The sequence below is a fragment of the Stylophora pistillata genome, chromosome 10 (assembly GCF_964205215.1).
Source record: "Stylophora pistillata chromosome 10, jaStyPist1.2, whole genome shotgun sequence".
NCBI classification, from domain to species: Eukaryota; Metazoa; Cnidaria; class Anthozoa; order Scleractinia; family Pocilloporidae; genus Stylophora; species Stylophora pistillata.
Window position 1 is genome coordinate 4,342,931 of NC_142528.1, and position 23,747 is coordinate 4,366,677.

A 23,747-nucleotide genomic window follows, 5' to 3' on the forward strand; every position below is an offset into this window, starting at 1 on the left:
ATTGTATAAGGATGCCCTAATTACATATTATAGCGGACGCGATTTTTGGATCTGAATTCGCGTCTTTTTTTAAGTCCGTGGGGACTAAGTGTACAAAGTTGTGCGGTCCAGTAGCCTCTCTCGTAAGTAATAATCTATCAATATAAGCTGCGTCCCCTTGGCTGGTAATTTTCTCAATAACAATAAAATTAATTTCAGAAATTTCGTTTTTGGTACAATTGAAGTGGACTGCAAGCTCGCAGGATTTTTGTTTGTTCGCATAGATGACTTGTGATTAAGAAAACGCACGTTGAATTTAGTGGAAGTAGAACCCACGTATTGTAAATTGCATTTCTTGCACGAGGCCAAGTAAACAACATTTCTGAAAGAGCAAGACAAGTTTTGGGGTTGTTTCTTGTATTTTGTCCATTGCTTTCTTTGTAATTAGGTTTTTTGTTATCTTTTTATTAGCACCAGTTCATTAGTCGTTATCTGTAATTACGTAATCATTAGCAAATTCGATCCTATTTAATGCTCTTTTTTCATTTCAAAAGTTGTAAATAACTGAAGAAGGTCCCTGACCGAAGCGTTTTTTATTAAAATTTTTTATATTTTTACGTCAGAAGTTTTTACGTTATATGTTGTATATATATATATATATATATATATATATATATATATATATATGTTGTTATATAAATAGTGCTAGATTTTCACTATTGCTCAAATAGTGCTTTACTGCGAAGGATCGTGCATATATACGTTTCATAACCGCAGTTCATACATACGTTTCATATGTTTGTTGTTGTTTGATTTATCATCTACGGGTTTATGTTGAATTAATTTGATGGCCTGCTCCCAGTTGGCTTGTTAGCTCAATTGGTAGAGCGCTGCACTAGTATCGCAGAGGTCAGTGGTTCGAATCCCGTACAGGCCTGAAATTTTTTTCAGGTCTGATTTTCACTATTGCTCAAATACTGCTTTACTGCGAAGGATCGTGCATATATACGAACGCTAAGTTTATTTACATGATTTTTATTGGCCAGTGAGTTTGATTGAATTCACTTTAATAATAAAAGTAATCTACTTGACAGTTAGAACGTTATGAGGAACTAAGTTCAACGCTACTTTTAACAGGATATGACCTCATCTTGTTATTTATCTGACAACTCGGGAATTGAAACGGAACACGCGTGTACACCGACAAGGTCAGTGAGACGCACAGAATACAGATAGTCGGGAACGACTGCCTCCTTCCACCTCTTAGATGGGTATTTGTAGAGCTAAGTATTCAGTAGCATTTACGGATGTTATGTTGTTGTAGTTAAATCATAAAATTTTGCCGAAGACCTGATGAAATAACCAAGGAATTACGAAATGTGCGTGAATGTGAGAATGTGCATATCAAGAGAAAAGCAACTTTGCTTAAATCAAGATAATTCTTAAAAGTGCCTTACAGCTTAAATTGTCTGAAACATTAGATATGCGATCGCTAACAGTTCCGGTTTTTTTCCTCACACTGTCGGTAGATGTTCAAATCAAGTTTGACGCCGTCAACGTGTTCTTTATTGATCTTTATTCGTCAATATGGCAAGTATTTATTCTACCAAGTGTTTTAACGAGTTTTTTATTTTCCAAACATTTAATAGTTGTCATGTTATACATGTAGCAGCTTATTTTCTATATACTGTCTATAAACAATGATCAACATAAGCTGCTGTGACAAGATAAACATTTAATGTATATCTATCAGTCATTAGAAAACAATGATACGTAAATAAGGCTGGAATAAGATGATTGAATATGGTAGGTATTAAATCGATCAAGAGAATGATTGGAGGGATGGATGAGAACTGGGATTTGGGGATGAAAGTAGAGAACTCCTCAGAGGTATCATTACTCCTATTCCTTTTCTCCATTTTCAGTTTTGTTTTGTTTTGTATCCTCCTGCTTTTCGCTTTTTTTTAACTTGTTTTTATTTGTTCTTTATGTTTTTGTATTTTTGCATTATAAAACGATCATATTTACATTAAGCGCAGCATACAGTAAATTTGACTGTCAACAACTTACATTTCTGTCACATTTTTTACAAATTTCAGCCTTGAAAACTTTTCGTTAGAAAAGTCTCTGCTTGATGTCCGCGAATACGACGACTCGTTACTCTAAAAGCTGTTGCAAGTAATTGGCGCCACGTCCGTTACCACAAATATATTGAATTCCGAATAGAAGGATAACAAACGATTAATTTATATCTATCCTTGCTTAAGTGATTTGCCAGCTAAAAGATTTTTTCTTTAAGTGATATTTTTTTCTAACCTGGCATTTCGATTTATGTCGATTGTGGAATTACAACACTTCAGTACGACACCGCGGAAATACGTTTTTGTGACGTCACAGTAACTGGTCAGTGGTCATCAACTTTAGGCTGCCAAGCGGTTCCATATGTTTCATGTGAAAACATCGGCTCTTTGCGTAGTTTTAAGTTGGAAAATATGCATGATACTTCTCCTTGTTTGTTGTATTTGATCCTTTGAATTAGTTTTTAACACTAAAACCACGTCTTAACAACTAGCGGTATAGGGGAGTCATTTTGTTTGGAGTTGTGTGCTGTTTGCTGACTTAGGCTGGCCGTCCAGTTACGAAGCGTGATCTTGGTTCTTCAGTCGCCCTCGCCTTCAGAATTGTCAAAAACAGCGATAGTTATCCAGACAAAGCAGGAGATTAGTTCTGTAAGATACTTTACCAGCGAGTCTGAAGACTGGTTGGATTTTTAAGTGTTCTTAGCATGAAGCGATACAGATAATTATTGTGTTTTGAAAATATTCATACACTCACTTACCGCCAACGTGCGGTGCCTTTTCATTTTGGTAATTATTCGCTTGGATGAGAATTTTACCTTTATAGACTGATTTTTCGCCATTGCACCCTTCTGATTTTCTGTGCCTTTAAGAACGGGTGTCCGTAATGAAAATATGAAAACATTTGTTCATTTCATATACTTGCAGTTTTATCAACAAGTTATCTCGTGAACAGGCACAACCAAACGTAATAAAGACATGTACTAGAGATCTACTATCAACTGCTGTCAATAAAGGCTTAATTAAAGATAAATTATAAATGAACCGATCATGTTGGACGGTCTCAAATATTGCATATTTTCCGCGCCCTCAATCAATCGCTTATATAATAATCTTTGACGAGCCTTAGCGTAGCAAACAATTCACAATTTCTTCGATTTCCACTTCCTTTGTAAACATCACGAAACAAGCGTTATTCTGTTGCAACAAAAGCTACTTTAATTTCCCAAACAGCTCTAATTGTTTTACACGAAAGCATTTTCAATGAAACCCACTTTATTATTATTATTGTTATATTTTTATAACTCAGTCATTTGAAACTTTTACAGGCACATGTATGTTTACCTGAAGTATATTCCACTATCTTGCATGTGCATTGCATTAATTTATGCAAACAATCAACTACTCTTCTTCCATTCATTTTTTTAGGATTAGCTTAGCTTTGCTTTACATACACATCACATGCACTGCCACTGTAAGGATAATTATGATACCCATCGGTAATATTACATCATATCCCCACAGAACATTGTTATGAAACATTCCCATTTGACTTGTAGCCATTTTCTTTCAAGGTGGCAAAATATATGGATATTGCTGAAATGAGTAAGAATTTCTTATTGACTAAAACTAGTGTAGTCATACTAGTGCTCCCCTCCCTATTAATAAGTTGGGAAAAGGACATTTGTATGGTGCTATCATTGTTTACGTTTTGGAATATCCCATCCCTGATGTTTATTTGACTGGATGGGCACAGCAGTACACAGGCTAATTACAAGCTTTTGGTTACTCCTCATGACTTAGTGTTAACTGGGAATGGACAGCTGGCTTAATCTAATCAATTTTCTCCTGAACATTTTTAACAAACAACTTTGACTTCAGAAATACTTCTCATAATTTCCCTCTGACATTTCTAATTTGGAAGATTAATCATCATAATCATTATGTTATTTCCACCTCCATAAACACCCAACATAAGTTCTTTGTTTATAATTCAGGCAGCTTCTGAATATAAGAAATCAAGTTTAGAAGGTAGTTGATTCATTCAAGGCTGTTGCAATATGAGAAAAGACAATAAAGTGCTTTATTCACATAAATTGATTAAATTATATTATTATAATTATTTTACCTTACAGTACTTTTGTTTTTTCAACATTTTTTTTTTAATTTGTTTTCTAGTAGTACCAAGATGGTAATGTTACTTTGTGAATCAGGGAGCTATATAAACCAGAAGTATTCTATTAGCTTACTACATTTTATGTTGCAGATGGCAGTAAGTTAGTAAAGAAAGAAAAGAAAAAGCAAAAATAAATAAAATAAAATGATTAGTGAGGGAAGAGCAGCATAAAAAAAGACATAATGGACATTTTGTATTTAAACATACCTCGGTTTATTCTTCCTCTGGTTGAGCCAATTTTTGTATTTTTGGGGGCTTCAGTCCTAAACATGTTACAGTCATAGGTTTTTGGCCAAGTATGATACGTACAATAACGAGTGGGGATAGGGTGTCCATGCAACACGGGCATGTTTTGTCTTCTCGGCGAATCTGACCGGAATGCCGTTGACATACCGATTTATACGGTTCAAGCCACTGCTTTATAAACCTGATGGTGCAGCGTCCTCGGATCACCGCTTCAGCCATTCAAAAACCGTCTCATTTTTAGCCTTAGTGCTTACGCTCTTCTATAAACAAAACTTACGTGCCACGGAGCCGCCAGCGAAAAACAACAATTTCATATCGTGTGCAACTTCAGTTCGGCTTTGGCAAATTATATAATTGAGCTTGAGAACTATCCAAAAGGTGAACGGAGTTTCAAAGCTAAGTTTACAGTATTCTTTCTAAGTTTTCCCTTTTTACGCTGTCGATTTGACTCACGGCGAAAACATTGTAAAAGTTAACGGCATTTTATGGTTTCGTCGAGGTGTCCGCTGACCAATAAAATACTGTATCGTGCCTTAAAAAACGTATTTCCGCGGTGTCCTTCAGTACTTACAGGTTGTAGTGTACTGTACTGATAATATCGATGCTCCAGGACTACTCAAATTTTTCTCAATCAATGAAACGATAGTTTTCTTTCAGATGATAACAGAGATAAAACACTTGATTGAGCTCACAAAATTTTCAGTTTGGCCCCTCGATGATCCATATATGCTGTAAACAACACAAAGATTCCGCGCTTAGTGGTCTTTCTCTGAAGCGAAAAATTAACCAACATAATGGCTTCTGAGTCATGTGTTATCTGCTGTTTAAAAGCCTAAAGCTTAGTATCATCAGCAACACTTTCCTCTGTTCCGGTTTCAGCCCAAGGCCTGGATTCTATCACAGAACTCGTGCAGCACATCACTCCCCTGATCTTTTGTCTAAATTGATGGTTCAGGAGGGCATACACGAAGGGGTTGACGGCTGAATTAAGCAACACCATCATGTCAACGATAGTGATGTGGACAAACGTGATGTTGAGAGTCGTGAGGAATCTTAACACGTATTCAACTGACTCTGCTCCCCAACAAATTGTGAATATGACACTAACTGATATGACCATCAAAGTGACGCGTTTTCGCACCTTCAGCACACCCTGTGAATCAAGTACAAGGAAAGAGAAAATAGTCTTCTAGACTTTGAAGTGGAAAACTAAATGAAAACTTTCTGGCATTCTTTTTTGCGAACCAGCCGAAGACCTTGCCATAAACACATGTCATGCACATGTATAACGTAAAAGTACTAGAGCTCTAACAAATGACAACAAAGATAATTTTTTATTTAACCGGCCGGGTTTAATTTGGTGTCAGAGTTGACGGTAGCCCCTTAGTGCAAATTTCGTTCTCTCCCCAGCCTTCCCCTACCATTAAAATCAAAGATGGCGGCTATATTTCGCTAAGAAAATACTGAGCACTCGTCGCCCAAATTACGCATGCTCTGCAGGCTAAGCTTAACTGGTTTGACTATTCCAAACATAGTTTATAATTATTAACTCACCCGCTGTTGATAGTTTAGTGGGTTGCCATCATCGGGTTTGCACCATAACGTGTATGCTACTTTAGAGTATAACACAATCATTATGCCGACGGCAAACACAACAAGGAATAACCAAGCCAAGCAGTAGGCCGTTATCATCCACTTTTTGGGCCAGGTTTGCACGCAATGACTTTTCTTGTCATCAAATGTCCTGACGAGAAATTTTGGTGTGTTGAAAATTATGGAGAACACCCAAGAACTCAGTACGATCACCTGAAAAAAAATATTCATGGAATTGTTTCATTCTCTTGGACAATACTGTTATCTAAGGTGTATTATTTCTTTTTTCGGTTCACCAGAGCGGTTATAAATACCCTTAGAATAGAAAAATCTTGAGTTCTGCTACGTTTAGAATCATTCAATATTTCTTCATAGAGCGTATTTTTAAAGTAGAGGAATGACATGAGCCTAATAGAATTTCCATAACGTTTATTTAGTTCAATCCACGGACCATACTAAATGCATAAGGGATCACAATGACCTAGTAGTACCAAGTGAAGGAATTTGACAATGCTTGTGTTACCCCTACCATTAATGTTTTAATCAAACAAAGATTCTTTTTTGCCCTTTCTAAATCCAAATGGAGTCTGGATATAAATTTATTTTCTAATATTACTCATTAACAGTTAACTTTCCCTGATATTTGTGGTGGGACAGAGCTGATTGGTAACTTAAGATAAAGGTTCTGATATCGGATTTATCCCTCGGATTGTTTTCAAACCGATTGAGATCCAAGTGCAAGAAAATTTATCGTCGACGCAAACAGAAAGTGTTGATACATAATTCTTATTCGATCATAGCTTCTCAGAGACCTCAAACAGTATTTTCACCTGGTAAGTCCACAGGAATGTTGGGACTTACCTTAAGCTTACGTTGGGTCAGTTTTCTATTTGGATCCAGTGGATAAAGCACAGTATAATATCGTTCAACAGCAATCACTACCAAAGTAAAAACTGAGGTAATTCCGGGAAGCCAGGCCAGATTTCCACCTGTCACCAACTTACAGAGGACTGAACCTGTAGTTCCAGGTGGGTGAGTTATATTGAAGCTAACAATAATCTTTGGTGTGATGAGTGTTGCAAACAGGATATCGGAAATAGCCAGGTTCACAAGTAAATAATTTATTGGATTCCTTTGGAGTCAAATAGGGAAACTCATCAAGGTTAATAAGGATGATAATAGGTGAGTAATTACTTTTTTTAATGTAAAATGCATCTAAAGAATGCAAGAATTGATTCGTTTGATCAAGTGAAATTTCACTCGTTACTGAATTTTCTAAAACTAATCATTGATTTTAGATACATTAGAGAAATTTATTCTAGATTGAAGATAATCCACTCGGACAAGTGGGACCTATTGACTAAAATTTAAATTAAAAAAATTCCAATCCAAAATCAGTCGAGAAAAAGACGAAAGCAGCAACCTGTAAATGCAAAATGAAGTAAATTTTAAGAGTTTCTCTTAAATTTCACAATTATGCCAAAAGTTTATTAATTATGAAATGCAGAGAAGCATATGGGACAAACATACGAAGAGCCGAGTATAACTCGTAATTACCTCATATGAAGGTGTCTTTTAATAATCAAACAAACCAATGTATTCCCAACAATGTCCACAACGACAAGTGTTAACAGTATGGTAGTAATCGCGACATTAGCTGTTTCAGGCACGACCATCGTGCAAAGGATCAATTTTGGTCACGCGTCACCTGGACAGAGACAAAAACTAAGTTTGTTAATTTTGAGTTTTCTTGTAAAGCTTATGGTTAATTTCCTCTCCTGTTGCTTATCGATATTTAACATTTCGCTTCATTATTTCAGTCCCGCTCAGTAAGCTTAACAAACTGACCACAATTTTCTATTGTCTATAACCTTACTGATCATTGGAATGACCTCAACAATGTTTAAAACCAGAGTGGTACCACGGGGTTTTCGTTTTATGTTGCCTTCGAGTTCGAACCACACAATTACTCAACTACAACTGCTACTTCCAATCAAGATCTGTTGCAATCTTCCCTTAATTCCTTTAAAAGCTTGTCGTTATCGGCACATAGAACTCTCGATCTTTTATTTTGCTTTCGATGGTATGCTTTTATCACGAACAACGCTGGTCAGTCTGTGACTACTAGAGTTCACAAAGTTTAAATCATATCTGGTAGGTCTGTGGCTTATTTTCATCGAACGCAAAGATTAGATTTCAAGTGACTGGGCATTATGTCAGAAAAACATCACCAATATTATGAAGAAAAGAAGTCGTTTACCTATCAGGACCTGTCAGACTTATTTACGTAGTCTGACACCTATCGCACAAATATGAAATACAAGAAAATATGGCGGCCAGGTGTGACGAGCCAGAGACTGGAAATAGTAAACTCAGAAACACTGGGGACTGAAACCTGACAACACTGTGAAATTTGACAGTGCACAATGTCCTTGAGTTCCTGACATAGGGTGCAACAATTATATTAAAGCTATGAAAGCGCAACCTTTTGATGATTTTGAAACTAATGCCTCTCGTCTCAGATGACAAATATTCATAAAGGTTTTTAAGGCTTTAAATGCTCAATAAGTAACAAAAACGTTGCGGTGAGCTAACGTAAACCATAAACCGCCTCGCTTGGAAAATTCATTTAGACCATTTCATCAATCAGTCACACCAATACTGATACTAATTAAAGTAACCAGAGGTCGCTGAGCTTAGAAGAGAATTACGAATAAAAAAAGTCACGAGAGGTTTGGTAAATGGTTTCTTAAATCAACGCTTTTTTTCCAGCGATATGGCTCTCAAATTTGTCTGATCATTATGCCATATAAAATAGAAGGCGCCATAAAAACCTGGCGACGAAAATCGATCATGAAGCTATCCGTATAAGGCTGTTTTCAAGTTTGACTTCTGAATATTTTATCACGCATAATGATCACGAAAAGTACAAACAATGGAAAGTTGTGGTTGATTTGATTCACACGGGGCTATTATGGACAAGAAGTAACCTGCAAAAGAGTTCTCGGGGTGAAGCATGTTAAGTTCGCATAATACCCTAACAGTGTATAGACTACCAGACCATGTTTCAGCAGGTGCAGTGCCTCGTGCCTTCCATATTTATCAAGATTACCTAACTTTTTTCACTTCCTAGGGTAAGAGATACGCATTTTCTCGCCCCCTCAAGAGAACGCAACACAATTTATTTTCTGGAATTCAAGCCTCCGCAATAATGCGGCCTTTGCGAATGATGACAGAATTTATTCAAATTTTAGCGACGACGGTTCAAAAGTTGCAAACGATGAGTCGAATTCATACTTAAGTATAGAGCTGTTTGAATAAGACTACATACTTCATATGGCGCTGTTTCATTGAAATGCAACAATTGGTATATATCTCTTCTAATCAATTTTGCCATAGTGTACATGCTTCTAGTGTGAAACGTCAGTATTAACTACAAAATTTTAACAAGTAGTACTGGTGGCAGTTCTTTTATGCCGTTGATCCATCTGAATTCCATCTTTATGAAAGCTTTCTTACAACTCGTAAATCAGTAACCTTTAACTGAATATAAACACATAAAAATAAATAGGGGAGATTTGAACGCTCTTACCTCCGGCTGACTGAGAAGAAAGAGCTTTCTGCTGTATTAGTTTCACCCAAAATCAGCTAAATTCCCAAAAAGAATTTCTTGAGGCGGCTTTTATTTAATTCTTGCCAAAATGTATAGCTGATCTGAGGCATAGCATGAGCATCATTTGAACTACGCAGATGTTTACAGAGATCCAATGTACATATTCAGTTTTCGCACCGTGGATTTTAATATATGCAGCAGACCATCCTTAATAAGGTTTGGGAATTATTTTTTATTCACCTATTATTACTTTTCTTTTTTTGTTCAGCGGTCAGTGAAGTTTAAACCAAAAGCTGCGTGTTATTGGTCTCGTAGTTGTTATGTTAAGTTGTGTAAGATTTCTTCTGTTACGAATTGGTATTATTTTAGCAGACAAGGACCTTAAAGCGTTCGTATATGCTTTTGGTCGTAGCAAGTTGATATTTCTCTCCATTTATGGCAATCAAATATCTTGAAGCAAGTCAATTTATTAGCTGGCACCGGCAGAGCTCTCATTTTTTAATTAAAAAAAGGATGAGTCATATCATGTAAAAAATGCGAGTGACGTGGAATATCAATGAATTAGCTAGTATAGAATCACGAGAAGCATTGAATAAGGTTTCTTCGCTTGTCAACCAATCAAGAATTCGATTGAGTTCAGCATTCAAGAATGCCTCATGATTTTCCTAGACGCATAACCTTTTTTAATTCAATATAATTTGGATATATCAACAAAGTTGAAATGGTAAATTGGCCACCGTAACGATTACAAAAGCTCACGTTTCGAGCGTTAGCCCTTCGTCGGAGCGACTTTGTTGATATATCCAAATTATTTCGTTACCCCCACCGACGCAGCCCCAAACAGTTTCTTTCGAAACTATCAGCCTTTATTATTTTTTAATTCAACTAAGTTCACTTCTTGCCTGCCTCAAAATAGAGCAACTTTGGGAAGGTGTAGTCTGATCGTCCGGGTGAGTGTAGTCCTGAGAAGGACTGTTGTCGGTGGTAGTGACTGACGTTTCGACAACCTGTGCGGAAGTCATCATCAGAGTCAAGTGAATGATTGTTGTCAGTAGAATTCTACTGACAACAATCATTCACTTGACTCGGGTGATGACTTCCGCACAGGTTGTCGAAACGTCAGTCACTACCATCGACAACAGTCCTTCTCAGGACTACACTCACCCGGACGAACAGACTACACCTTCACATGTTACCCCCGGGTTCAAACCATTACGGAACTTAAGCACCGGTCGTTTTAGAGGCAACGGCAACTTTAGCGACCGAAAGAGCCTGGGAAGAGAACAACGTCGTTCTCACCAAAATATAAACGTTAAGCAGCTAGACGAGGTTTGCGGCGGCGACGTCGGTAGCAAACTCTGTTCGCTCTTAAGATAAGCTGTGTGAGAGCATGTCATCCTTTAGTGAGATGAGAAACCTGCTTCTTTTTTTGAATGAAAACAAATCGCTCGCCAGGATTTCTCGAAGCAAAATAACATCATGATCTTCAGTCCACTCCATAGCTCTAAAAGCAAAATACGACAATTCACCTATTTGACCGATGGTCGAGGAAAAATGTAAACTTATTAAGCCTAAACATGAAAATATTTTCCGTTGAAATATCTTCGAAGGACTCAATAGTTAAGCTTACTTTGGCTTTCCATCGGAGGCGGGCGCCGACAATCTTTTGCTCAAAGCTACGAGAAATGAAAATGTGCGTGTGTTTATCTATGCTTGAGTATACAATTTGAACAACATGAAAGAAAATAATTCTAAAATGGTAACAAGAGCAAAATAAAATGTTACAACAAGTTTGAGACAAGCTAGTGAGGGAAAAATACTCACGTTCTGGATACAACGCCAAAATGAAGGTTCTCACGTTCGCGCGAAACGAAGGCGACTTGACAGACAACCCCAGAACGCCTACCGGAACAAAAAGTCACTTCCGGTCGCCGTCGCCGTCGCAAAAGAGCCTGGTACTTAAGTTCTCTATTTACTGCATAGAGCAACTTTGTTGATATATCCAAATTATTTCGTTACCCCCACCGACGCAGCCCCAAACAGTTTCTCTCGAAACTACCAGCCTTTATTCTTTTTTAATTCAACTAAGTTCACTTCTTGTCTGCCTCAAAATAGAACAGAGAACTGTCCTAGCTTCTTCATCAGTGGAATAAACTTCAAGCACAGGCACATTACTTCCTGATAACTTCTGTCAAATTTCATGGTCGCCTCTTAACCTTTCTATGGGGCCATCTGCAACTTAACACCGAAAGTAAAGTGGTATTGTTCTGGTTTTGCTTTGCAACGTCATGTGCGTGATCTAAAAAACTTGCTGCCCCTTTTTCAACCAATCAGACCCAAACTAAAACAAATCGCTACTTCGACCATCGTAGTTTTCCCGCCTTGCGCGTCAGGTTCAATTTGACTTTTAAAGTTTTCCTTATCTCCAATTGGTTGTTGTGATCACATAATTTAACTTAACTTTATTTAAGGAGGGAAACGCAATAACCTATTACAGTTTTCTAAACTGCGGCCCTCACACCCACCCACCCCACCCCAGGGGAGGACATCCATCACACAGTGCGTGGAAAATTAACGTCTCCTACCCCGAACCCTGCAGAGACGGGACCCACGGTTTATTCGTCCTTATCCGAGAATACTAGAATATCTATTCATTTCTTGATATTATAGAGAGGTAGCACATTTTCCTCAGTTATTTCAAGACCCTGAGTGTTGGTCCGGCCGGGGCTTGAACCCTAGACCTCCCGCACAAAAGTCTGGCGCTCTACCAATTGAGCTAACCAGGGGGAGGTTATATTTTCCTTATATTTTCAAAGCACTCGATCAAAATGAAATCTAAGAATGCCAAATATCGATCAAATCGCTTTGTTGCAAAAGTGACGATGATCCTACCTTTTGAGAAGGCTCTTAAACTGTAAATGTTGAGGCTATTCTTCAACAAAGTTTTATGCTTTAGTCCGTTCCGTTCTCTCATTTTTTGTATGTCACGTAGACCACAATCCTTCAGTAGTAATTTTACTCGCTATCCTTTTTTCGCACGTGGTGAAGCGCTTGTAAAATTTTAGGTACGTAAAACTGTTGCTTTTCTTTCGCTTACCGCCCTTCATCATGTGATTTCTACGGCTCCCTGAGTCTCGTAATCTTTGATGAAAGGACGACCGGATCGTTTTGTAAATATTGGTATTCTTCGCCGTCATTAAACTCATTGGTCGAAGCGCTGTTCTGTTATTCTTCGACATCTTCGCGGCCTTGTGTCCGAGAGTAAACATGACGTACGTATCACATTTAAAAGTAACTTATTTGAAACCTTGCAATGATGCTGAAAGTAAAAAAAAAAAATCGACAAATAAAGAAATGAGGTTAAAAAAAAGGAGGAAGGAAGTTGTCTGGCCATAATGTACAAGTACCCTAATATTCCATTTTTAATCCAATATTTCCTTTTTGTTTCCTTTCTGTTCCTTTTCAGAGTCCCGGGTTCATCAAAGAATCAGCCCCGGCTTACAATTTCAACCCAAACAGAGCCGTCACTACTATAATTTATTGCACATCTTTTGTAAGATTTGACGCCAAAACCGAATTTAATTTAATTGGTTACTACGACTGAACCGGCAAATTAAAGATAAAAAATCTACAGCCTAGAAATTATTGCGGTGTTCCTCCCGTACAGGTACCTTTTTGTTTTCATTGTCTTTTCAAGTCTGCTGAATAACATCTAGAAGAACTTTCCTTATGATCTTCACTGCGATTTCCTTCAGGCTTGACCTGTAGAGCTCTTCCAATTTTTCAAAATTAAGCTTTCACAACAGATGCCAAACAATTGTTTCATTTAGTCATCGTACGCCGAACGTGGTCAGATTTACTTAACAAGTAGACCGGTTGTTATACGCAACCTTCAGCGCCATCAAAACCACAAACATCTTCCAAAGAATCATTTTCAACAATATTTATATGGCGCCCGAGATTAAAGATTCGCCATGCATATAGAGATCAGACAAAAAGAAAACGCGGAAATTGGGTGCCGTGGTTAAGCGGCTGAAATGTAAACATTTAAGCTTTAGGCCGTGATATAACATCCAGGACTAGCCTCCATGATGCGCAAAAAACTCATAATGTGCAGCTTGGTCAAACAACCCTTCCTATTGGCTCGATAAAGACACGCCACATTTTCCTGAGATCGAAGAGCCTCATTTGAACATAGTTAATCGAGGGGACTGGTTATGAAAGCCGGCGAACTTCAAAGGACCGGCCTATTGTTTGGGTTTTGAGGTTGAGATGCACCGTCACGTGACATTGACCGTGCATCTAAAAACAACATGGCGGACGCGTGTGATGACATGTTCTTCTTTGGAGACGATTTAGAGGCAATTTTAGGAGTTTTAGAAGAAGAAGAAGACCTTGATGAGCACTTCAGAGAAGCAGCTGCTGATGTAAGCTATAGAATCTGTTTTAATAGTTAAAATATAGCCTAAAAACGTCAAAAAGGAAGATTGAACATGAAGGTCGAACAGACTAGCTTTCGACATCATGCTTTCGATCAATCACTCTTATTTCGGGCTCTATTTATAAACCATTTCTTGCCTAAACGTTATTTTATCAGCTGTTGATTTAAAGATGATTTATGAACCTAAGTAGTGTGTGATGTTGATCGTGAATTTGGTTTTGCAGGTTCACCCACTGAGCGTCACTTGCCCTCATTGTCCAAAGAAATGCAAGAGTAAGAGCGGACTGAAACGTCACATCACTGTTAAACACAAAGATAAAACAGAAGAAACAGAAGAAACTGAGACAGACAAACCAGAAAATCGAGATCTATTAACTGTAGAAACGTATGCAAGCATCGTTGGCAATGCTAAAGTGAAACTTAGAGACAGCAAAATTTATCCAAAGGTAAACAGAGACGAGATATGGTCCTACAACTGCAACACTCTACAATCTTCAACACCTAAATTTTCTGAAATTCAGGGGCTTTATATTCAATTGGCAAAGTCTGGAAATGCAGAGAGGTTTTATGCAGCCTTTTACGCTAGCATAGTCTTGCATGCTTCGAGCCATTTTGTAGGATTATCAAGAAACTCTGCTACATTACTTTGTTCAAAAGTGGCCGACTGCCTTTTAACACATAGCAAAGAAAAAGCAGAAACTCACACATGTGAACCATTGACGAAATTATCTGATAAAGAGAAGTCAGGGTTACAGTATATTGGAGGTTATGTACTACATAAGCTACATAACAAGCACAAACAAGCAAGTAAAACACTAGAAAATGACCACGCAATCTCACTGATAATGGCTGGGAAATGGGACAATCCTATTGGTGAAGATCAGAGATTGACTACAACATTGAATCGAGGTGGACTGTGGAAGATCACAAGAAATGCTCAGTCTGTTTTTGAAAGAACTGAACACTATTTCAGGGAAGCTACACGTAAAACCAGTCTGAAAAACATTCCTTTAGCTAATATTATTTCAAGATCAATGCATGATGTAACTGTTGTCGCATCTCACTCTGCCATGTTAGCCGACTCTGAAGTTGAGATTAGTAGCCATGTTGCCAAAGATGTTCTCCACAATATTATTAGTTTGTATGTTAGAGTTCGTTCTTTTTCATTTGTGAAGGACGTTATTCAAAAACACAAAATTAGATTGAAACAACTGAAATCAAAAGCTCTTCGCAAGGACATCAATAGGTCATCAACAGACTAATTACTGTAATATTCTTTAAATTCCCAAAACAAATAGACTTTTCTGTAAATTTAATGTTCCTGTTTTATTTAAAAAATATCATAATAAGTTTGACTGACGCTGTGCCTAGAATATGTATTTCAGGAATTATGCTACAAATATTCAAGTAGAAATACAAAGGAGGCAAATGTTTGAAAGTCAGTCCTTATGTATTATATTATTAAAACTTATATTAAATTATTAAAGCACAATTGTTAAAACCAATGATGTTTGTGAGTTGAATACATTGATATGAAAATGATATGGAATATATCAGACTGTTTACAGATAAGTAAGAAACCTTTCCCAACAATAAATGGGAACAATTAATCCTATTGATTTATGAAACACCAAATAAAACAGTGTTATGATATAATGCTATTTACAAATTTACAAAAAACCTGATAGAGTGAGCACACTTGAACAATGAAAGAAAATATTTTTAGGGGATAATCAAAACAAGGGATTAGTCTCTAGGATAACTATTAATCCAAAATCCTCACAGAATAAGTATGCTCACTCTAATGTATTATTTTAAAATTACAAGATCACTCACTATATATTTATGAATAACCCTATGATACAAAACAAGAAATTGATACTTTTTATATTTTCCTAAGTTTTAAGCTATGTTTTAAGTTAGATACACACTCATTTGGAGATACACAGGTTATAATAATCAGCAATGTCAGCATTATTTAGTTTTCTTCCTTTTTGGGACAGGGTCATCTGAGACATTAACCCATGCCTTGTTTTTGTCTTTCCTGCCTCGGGTATTACCAGACTGACAGGTGACAGCGCGTTGCACTCTGATGGTGTTATTGTTGTAACCAAATTGACGCATATCTGGGTTGTCACTTCTCCTACCAAGCTTCCTCTGGTTCCCAAAATACTCCTCAAGGGGATCTTGGCAAAAGCGCTCAGTGAGCACATATTCCATCCCTTCATTAAGTAGAAACTTTGTAGCCTCTACAACTGAATGAACTGTGATTTTCAAGCCTTCGTAGGTTTGCCAAGAGAGAAACATCTTGCTCCTTGCATTGTTGGTGTACTCACCAGGACGATTGGCCACACTCTCTCTCCAATTTCTCAAATAACCAAGGAAATCATTGGTTAACCACGCAAACCGTTGATCATTCACTGATGAATATGGCTTGAGAAATGGCTTTCTTTTACGCACATGCTCATGTTGGTTGCGAACATTCAGACAATCAAAGAAGTTGTCCATCATTTCGCACAATTTAGATGTGGCGATGGTGTCGGGAGGACCAAATGACTTAAGAACATTTGCCACTGAAGCACTGAGGATCTGGACAGCAAGGTTGACTCTCATTGTAGAGTAAGCACTGAGCTTAATATGGTCATAAGTTAACCGAGGAAGCAGCTTTAGGCTATTGTCAAGGTCTTGATGAAACAGCTGGATAAAATGCTGCCAGAGGATATAGTGGCCATCATTCCACATGTACCTACAGAATAAGACATTGGTTATTACTATCAATCACTAAATCAAACTACTTCCTTATCGTAGTTTACACCTAAATCATTATATGAATTCTGTAAATGTAATGTTGTTTTGAATAACTAAGGAAATGTAAATCCACCCAAGTTTTCAAGGGAGTTCCCAATCACAACCCCCCTCCTTACGTAAAAATCTTATTGTTTGTAACCATAGTAACCATGTTAGCTAATGTTATCTAGTCAAAATACCAATAATTCTAGCTTGACTATATTATTTCACCTCTTACTAAAAGCAAGGGAAATGTTTGACTCTGTTGTCAATTATATGAATAAATCATACAATTTCTAACATGGATGCATTGAAAGTGCAAATTTTATTCTGTGAAATTATATCTCTACAATAATAGTTTCAAATATATCGACTTACCGAGTACATGTACCATGACCAGAGCTGTAGACACAATTTCTTGTAGTCTTAATGAGATGGGGAGCATCAGAACAAAAATATATGAACCTGTCGGGTGCATAGAGGTTCACAGTGCGATAGCACACATCAGTTCCAGCATTACCATCAAGAGCTTTGTGCATTCTGTACAATGCTCGGTTGGGTGACGCTCCATCTGATGTACTTGCAATCACCCAAAGATTACAAGCTAACTCAAGCACACATACTGCTTGCCAAAACAATGGCATAAGCTGATAAGATGTAATCCCATCGGTGGCAAAATAGGCTAAGCTGAACTTCAACTCAGTACAGAGACCTCTGATATAAAAGACCATAGCATGGCTTGCAATCTTGTCAGCTTTTTCAAGTGTTCCAAAGTTTATATCAGGATCTCCCAGGTCAAGGAAACCAGTTAGTTCCCCAGATACTTTGTCAAATACCAGATTTGACAAAATTTTCATTTCGTCAAAAAGGAGCACAATGTATCGTTGCACATCGAAGTAGCTGTTTGTAAGAACATTCAACTCCTCAAGTACTTCCTCTTGAATGCCAGCTTTGGGTCGTATACAATTTCTATAGTCCTTCAATGTGCGTTGGCTCGGCAGTACAAGGATGTTACTTTTCCTGAGCTCTTCATAGCATGCTGGGGACTTGGTAGCAAGTGACAAGCAGTATCGAATGATCATAGGATGGTATCGGACACCAGTTTTACTCTTTGTCATCAATTTCTTTTGCTGCTGCCAGAACAGATCCATGAATGGAGTGATATTTTCATTGGATGTCCCCAATATACTTGTAATGTCATTGCTTAACTGGTTGTCTACTTCTACACTTGACTTTTCTATCTCTGATTTCATTTCTTCAAGCTTTCGTTCTAGTTCTGCATACTTAAGCCTCTGTGTTTTTAGGGTTAGCTTTATTCTCTCCGGTGTTGTGTGAGAGACTGGAGCAAACAAATGAGCAGGCTTTGCAAGCTTTCTTTGCTTTGCTTTCTGATCCACCTCTGACTTGTGAGAGTATTTGTAGCAAACACAGCACTGCTCACCATGCTCCACCAAAACTTCACAGTCCCGTGTTCTCCAATATTCCAGCTGTGGGAATATCTCAGAATCATCTCTGAATAACGGATCCACTGACTTCGGTATAATGTGGTGTACGATATCGGATGACAGTTCAAATGGTCTCACTCCAGGGCAAATCAAGAGAACATCAATTCTCTTGATAAGTTCAGAGACTGTGATGTTCATAACGGATCGCAAGGTTTCAAGATGAATCGCATGATCATCTGGCAGAAACCATCCAAACACAGACACAGAAAAACCAAGACTATCATCGATGGTGAGCTGAATCTTTGGTAACACAAGCAGAGAACTCTTCTTTGTCAATACAATTCGATCGATTGCTGCCTCTAAGATCCACTCACTTAGAATTTTCAAAGATTTCACTCGTTTTACTAGATCTTTAAAGTCACTGTAGCATTTTTTAGGGGCCACTTCTGGGATTTCGTTGACTGCGCTTCGAGGTGGACGCACATTTACTGGTGTTGTGAAGCTACGCTTCGGCATGTTTACTGTTGGCAAGGCACCAAACTTCGGTTTCTTTTTCTGCATCTTTTCAGATTGAACTAGAGTAGAAACAATCACAAACAAACAGAATCAGAATATAACGTTTGAAGTTTATCAAAGCTCAAGTTAATTGATAAGCTATGCACCTAAGCACCGCGCAGATTATGTCTAGGATCGCGTGTAGTTAAACTTATAAGATTGCATTTAATACTTACAAATCTCAATATCCTCGGGCCTAAAATGGTTTTCGCACGTAAAGACACCATCATTGTCGATCTGGCGCTTGAAATCTTTGTCTACAACGCGTGTTTTGGTCAATTCGTTTAGCCAAAGTTCTCGCCATTTCTTGTATTCAGCATTGCGAGGGGCAGGAAGTTTCCAGATGCCGATTCCTTTCGTTTTGCGGGACGAGCCGCAACCAAAAACAGAGCAGTTATCTCCGGGCATTCCTTCTTCATTTATAGATACATACAAGCAGTATTTAAGAAGGAATAGTAATATTACAGACGTAAAACGTGCAGTCATCAGTACAAACGCTCACATGTGAGACGCCATCTTGAATCTATGTGATGCACGGTCACGCTAGGTTGAACTCGAAAAACCAAAACAATAAGCTATCCCTTTGAAGTTCGCCGGCTTTCATAACCAGTCCCCTCGATTAACTATGATTTGAAAAAGAGCCATCCCAAAATGAAAGCATCAATTCGCTTCGTACAAGTTTCTTCAAGTTGTCGACGATTTAATTTTGAGAATTTCACGCTCACAAAACTTCTAAAATAGGCGGGTAAATATGTTATACGTGATTACTTTGTATCGACCACGCTTTCGAAGACGAATCTGGGAAAAATTCCATTTGTTTTCTCTTTTCCTTTCTTTATCTTTTATCACTGTTTATTTATTTCCTAATTATTTATAGGGATTGATCACTAAAGAGAACTGTAATAACTAGCTCTCACGGCGATTCTAGAAGTTTGTTGATGTATGCATTTGTTATTCCAATAATACGCCCGGAAATTCAATCTCCGTCTTGAGTTCAATTCGATTCAATTCTTTGCCAGTAACTCTGAGATCATTTGTTTTGGTAGAATTGAATAAATGAATGAATCAAAAAAAAAGATGATTACCCTTGAATGTTTCCACAGATCTATCTTTGGCACTGATTTCTATTAATATTTGCAGAATGTTTTCTCGCCAAATTTAATGGCCGGCAAAACACGCCGGCTCTGCTTTAATCTCGCTACTTTCTTTACAAGGATAGAGACGCAATTAAGCTTATTTCTAATAAGTAACAGCTTCCTTTTTTTTTCATTCTCAAAAACCCCCAAGGAACTGCCCCAAAAAATAAAAGAAGCGACAAAATGCTTTTACCCGATGATCGCAGAAATTTGCCTATGCCATCTTAATTAAGCAAGCACGGCCGTATGCCGCGGGGTAAGTGCTATTTAGATTTTATGAAATATGTTGTCTTTGTTGACTAAGATATCAACAAACAAGTTTCCTCTAGATGACAGTGCAGTCTACCCTAAAGCAAGATGTTATAAATAACATTTCACTGACCTTGACTAATCTTTGGAGAAATTTTTGCTTGCCAATGCAATAAATGCTTCACTTTCCTAAACACATTTACGACTCTTTCAGATAGAGGAACGGGCAAAAACATATTCACCACTCACGATATAATCGAAGAGTAATTCGACGTCGTCATGGCACCATTATCAAGGTCCTTGTGAATAAACCTTCGACTGAAAAATGTCAAATATGATTATAGAGTAAATTAGCATAACAACTTTGCATGAATACATATGATTGGGCATTCAGCGGTGGTGTTACTTCTCAATGTCAAGGATTTCAAGCCAAATATAATGGTATTTGTTTTCTTACTTCTTGAGAGCAAAAACTCGGCATGCCGCTCGTCTATGTTTTCCACTTTGTTCCCATAACGGAAGCTTACAGCAGGTGTGTTTAGCGTAATTAACATAGGTTTGATACATGTTATATGACTCCGTAAATGTCTATAGAAAATCAAAAAAAAACTAGTCCATCGAAAAGCTTTAACTTTATATTATTTTTTGCTTTTGGAAAGAAATTTCCTCGCCGATTAAAGGGTCTGATTAAAATCCGAAGCCCCTCGGTAGGACCTGTGTCGTTTCACGCATGAAGTCAGAACAACGAAGATTTCGAAACTATAATGTTCCCTTGCAGTCCTACAGAAATGAATTGTAAGAATTTCTCTCTAACTTTCTAAATCTCTTTGAAAGACCCCTTCAAGTCGAGCCAACAAGAATTTAACATTTTAATGTTTGCGGGTTTGGATCAGTCCCTGGGGAAAGCTGCCTTTATTTTGATTTGTGAGTTACCCACATTTGTCAAAGCAGAGTTGGTGTTGTTTAAGCTGCCAGAATGGTATTTCAAACCACATGCTTCGTGGTTATTGATTTACCCACAAGAGAACAAAACTTATGATTCATAACCTCTAAAAACTATTCCAAAATAGTGAATATACCTCCAGTGCCATAAAAAAAGAATAATTCTGTAAAGTTTCTGTTTTTAGATATCTTTTTCATGGCGTTCAAAGGCCAGTCCTGGCTCCACGAGAGTCAAGAGTACCCATAATTGCCATTAACCAAACCATCCTATCTCCCACTGTCAACTGATACAAATTTGTTTTGGCACACCTAATGCACAAGATATGGAAGGGTGTGGTTTGAATGTTAGTCTTGAAAAAGACTTTTCCACCTTTCTCGAGAAACAAGCTAGGAGAAAAAAGACAAAAGAAGTATATTTATTTGGAGTGGATGAAAAAATGCTTTGCAGCTTTAGCCGAGCACAACTTGCTTGCTTAAAAGAATGAGTGGTGATTTCCCATCACGGTGAGAGACTCTTACTTCTTGTCGAATTTTACAAAAGTAACAAGCTGAACTAGTCTGACTCTGCTTTCTGAATGAAGTTCAACTTTTCCCAGTTTCACAATAACTGTTTACACAGATTGGTGTCACTAAAGAAAGGAACATAAACACCGCTGTTTAAATGAATACAACACTAGCCAAAACCAAGCAAAGTTTATTGTCGAAGCAGTAACCATTATGCATAATAGCTACAACTTTAAGACAGATGCCTAAAAAAAACCACTGTACTCTAATATCAACTCGTTAAGAATTGCAAAACAACAAAAAAAGTCATCGACGATAAGTTCATAAAAATCAGCCGTTCTTGCAATGAGAATGTTTTTAATAAACTCTGATAGTTGTCGCTTCTTTTACCTTGCAACAAATTTAGCAAGCACGAGTTCGATAGAACTCAGCTTAGTTAATGTCCAAGCAATAGCAAAACAGGTGAAGAGTGCGGCAGTCAAACCCTTCTTGGTTTTGCAATCAATGAAAATTGATTACGCAAAAACGTTTGAAGATATCAAAGACGTAAATGTTACAAAGCGGCTTCGAGGCTTTCGACACCAAATTCAGAACCATCCACCGAGCTGGCAACATAAAACAGTAATTGTATCTTTTAACCTCGTAAAATGTGAGCTGATACGAGCTGCATACACATCAAAAACAAAAAAGCTTCAATTTGCACTGCTGTGATTTAACTCGTCTTAGTTTTCGCAATTCGTTGAAAGTAGCCGGTAGAGAACAATTGTAATCTCGGTTATGGAAGAGTTCAGAGTTACTTAGTAGTGAGCAGTGCAACAAAACACCTGAAACTAAGCTTAGAGTCAACCTTCTAGCTGACAAAGAGAATGTTTCACATGAAACTGTTATGGCATATTCTGACCTTGCAGAAATCTGATTCAACCTGTTCCTCGATACAAAATGTCAAGCTAGACTGCTGAGAAAATCGAGGTTTTGTGTTTCCCTTTCATCTCGCAGACGCCCTTGACAGAGGGCAAAACAATCTTCCTCGCGACAGTTTGAGCGACAGGAGTCATGGCCCTCGAAGAAGAGGTAAACAGCCAAGCCGTGATGAGAGAAGAAAGCTCTGGGCTGAAATGAAACGAGTCTTCTTTGAGCACTAGAGCATATCGTAACAGATAGCCTGTCAGGCAATTTAAGTGTGAAAGCACGTTCTTCAGACATTCAATAATATTTAATATTGACCGGTAGAGTGCAATGATAAAAGCTGAATAGGTCGGGAAAAGGTTTTAAGCAGAGGTATTCGGATAAATTTGTTCTATAGTCAGATCGCTAATATCTCAGGGTGGTAGATGGACAAGTAACGATGAATCGCTCTCGGCTGCGAGTGTGATGTAACAAGATCAGATCGATGAAATGTTTACAAGTTCTCAAAAACACAGCGATGGAAAAGGAAACCAATTTATGTCCAATAACAATTGGTACGACGTTTTTTCTTTACAAAAAGTATACTGAAAAAGAAGTTATCCATGAAGGTAAAACTATCTAACGCTCTACATGCATATAGTGACACGATCTGATTTTATTTGCACAAAGAACTAACTGTAAAGTGGAATGATACGACGATGAAACAAACGAACCGTAAACCCTCAAGAATTTACAAAACGGGAAAGTGTCCCAGATGAATTTTTTGGAGATAATAAGCACAGAGCACATAATATTTCAGCTTCACTGACCTCCATGCAAGATTCGCGTGGCCTCCAGTGTGATGGTCGTCTGCAACTATATATTTTCCAATTCCTGCGATACCAAACGCCACTGTTCAAGTTTTTCGGGCTCAGATGTACTGCGATGTCAAAATTCGTCCTCATTTTTTACACTATTTCGTATAACATTTGTATATTTTGGAGGTTTGTTGTACTTTTGTTGCAATGCTCTCTTTTGCCATGATCGAAGTTCGATTGAAGTCAGAATGTGGCGTGATTTATCTGAGCCAATCAGAATTCGTTGCTAAGAATAGCGAC

At 37.7% G+C, this 23,747-nt stretch overlaps 3 protein-coding genes across 6 annotated transcripts; 1 reads left to right on the plus strand and 2 right to left on the minus strand.

Moving 5' to 3' along the window:
- Window positions 1-1,888: 1,888 nt before the first annotated feature.
- On the minus strand, window positions 1,889-23,747 carry LOC111324794 (putative G protein-coupled receptor 19). 4 transcript variants are annotated; one of them, XM_088735996.1, is made up of 6 exons: window positions 23,460-23,747; window positions 20,432-20,616; window positions 7,630-7,780; window positions 6,934-7,204; window positions 6,034-6,285; window positions 1,889-5,632 (listed from the first exon to the last, which is right to left on the minus strand). In XM_088735996.1, exons 3-6 carry the CDS (start codon window positions 7,746-7,748, stop codon window positions 5,312-5,314), a joined length of 963 nt encoding a protein of 320 aa, XP_088592122.1. In that variant the 5' UTR covers window positions 7,749-7,780; window positions 20,432-20,616; window positions 23,460-23,747; the 3' UTR covers window positions 1,889-5,311. The 4 variants fall into 4 exon arrangements, 3 of the variants coding, with proteins under 3 accessions (XP_088592122.1, XP_088592124.1, XP_088592123.1); XM_088735998.1 differs by lacking the exon at window positions 20,432-20,616; XM_088735997.1 differs by lacking the exons at window positions 20,432-20,616; window positions 23,460-23,747 and adding an exon at window positions 9,530-10,754.
- Window positions 13,878-15,631, plus strand: LOC148721462 (uncharacterized). The gene is made up of 2 exons (XM_088735995.1): window positions 13,878-14,112; window positions 14,351-15,631. Exons 1-2 carry the CDS (start codon window positions 13,999-14,001, stop codon window positions 15,386-15,388), a joined length of 1,152 nt encoding a protein of 383 aa, XP_088592121.1. The 5' UTR covers window positions 13,878-13,998; the 3' UTR covers window positions 15,389-15,631.
- LOC148721463 (uncharacterized) lies at window positions 15,438-19,548 on the minus strand. Its single transcript, XM_088735994.1, has 3 exons — window positions 19,090-19,548; window positions 17,292-18,933; window positions 15,438-16,872 (listed from the first exon to the last, which is right to left on the minus strand). Exons 1-3 carry the CDS (start codon window positions 19,397-19,399, stop codon window positions 16,101-16,103), a joined length of 2,724 nt encoding a protein of 907 aa, XP_088592120.1. The 5' UTR covers window positions 19,400-19,548; the 3' UTR covers window positions 15,438-16,100.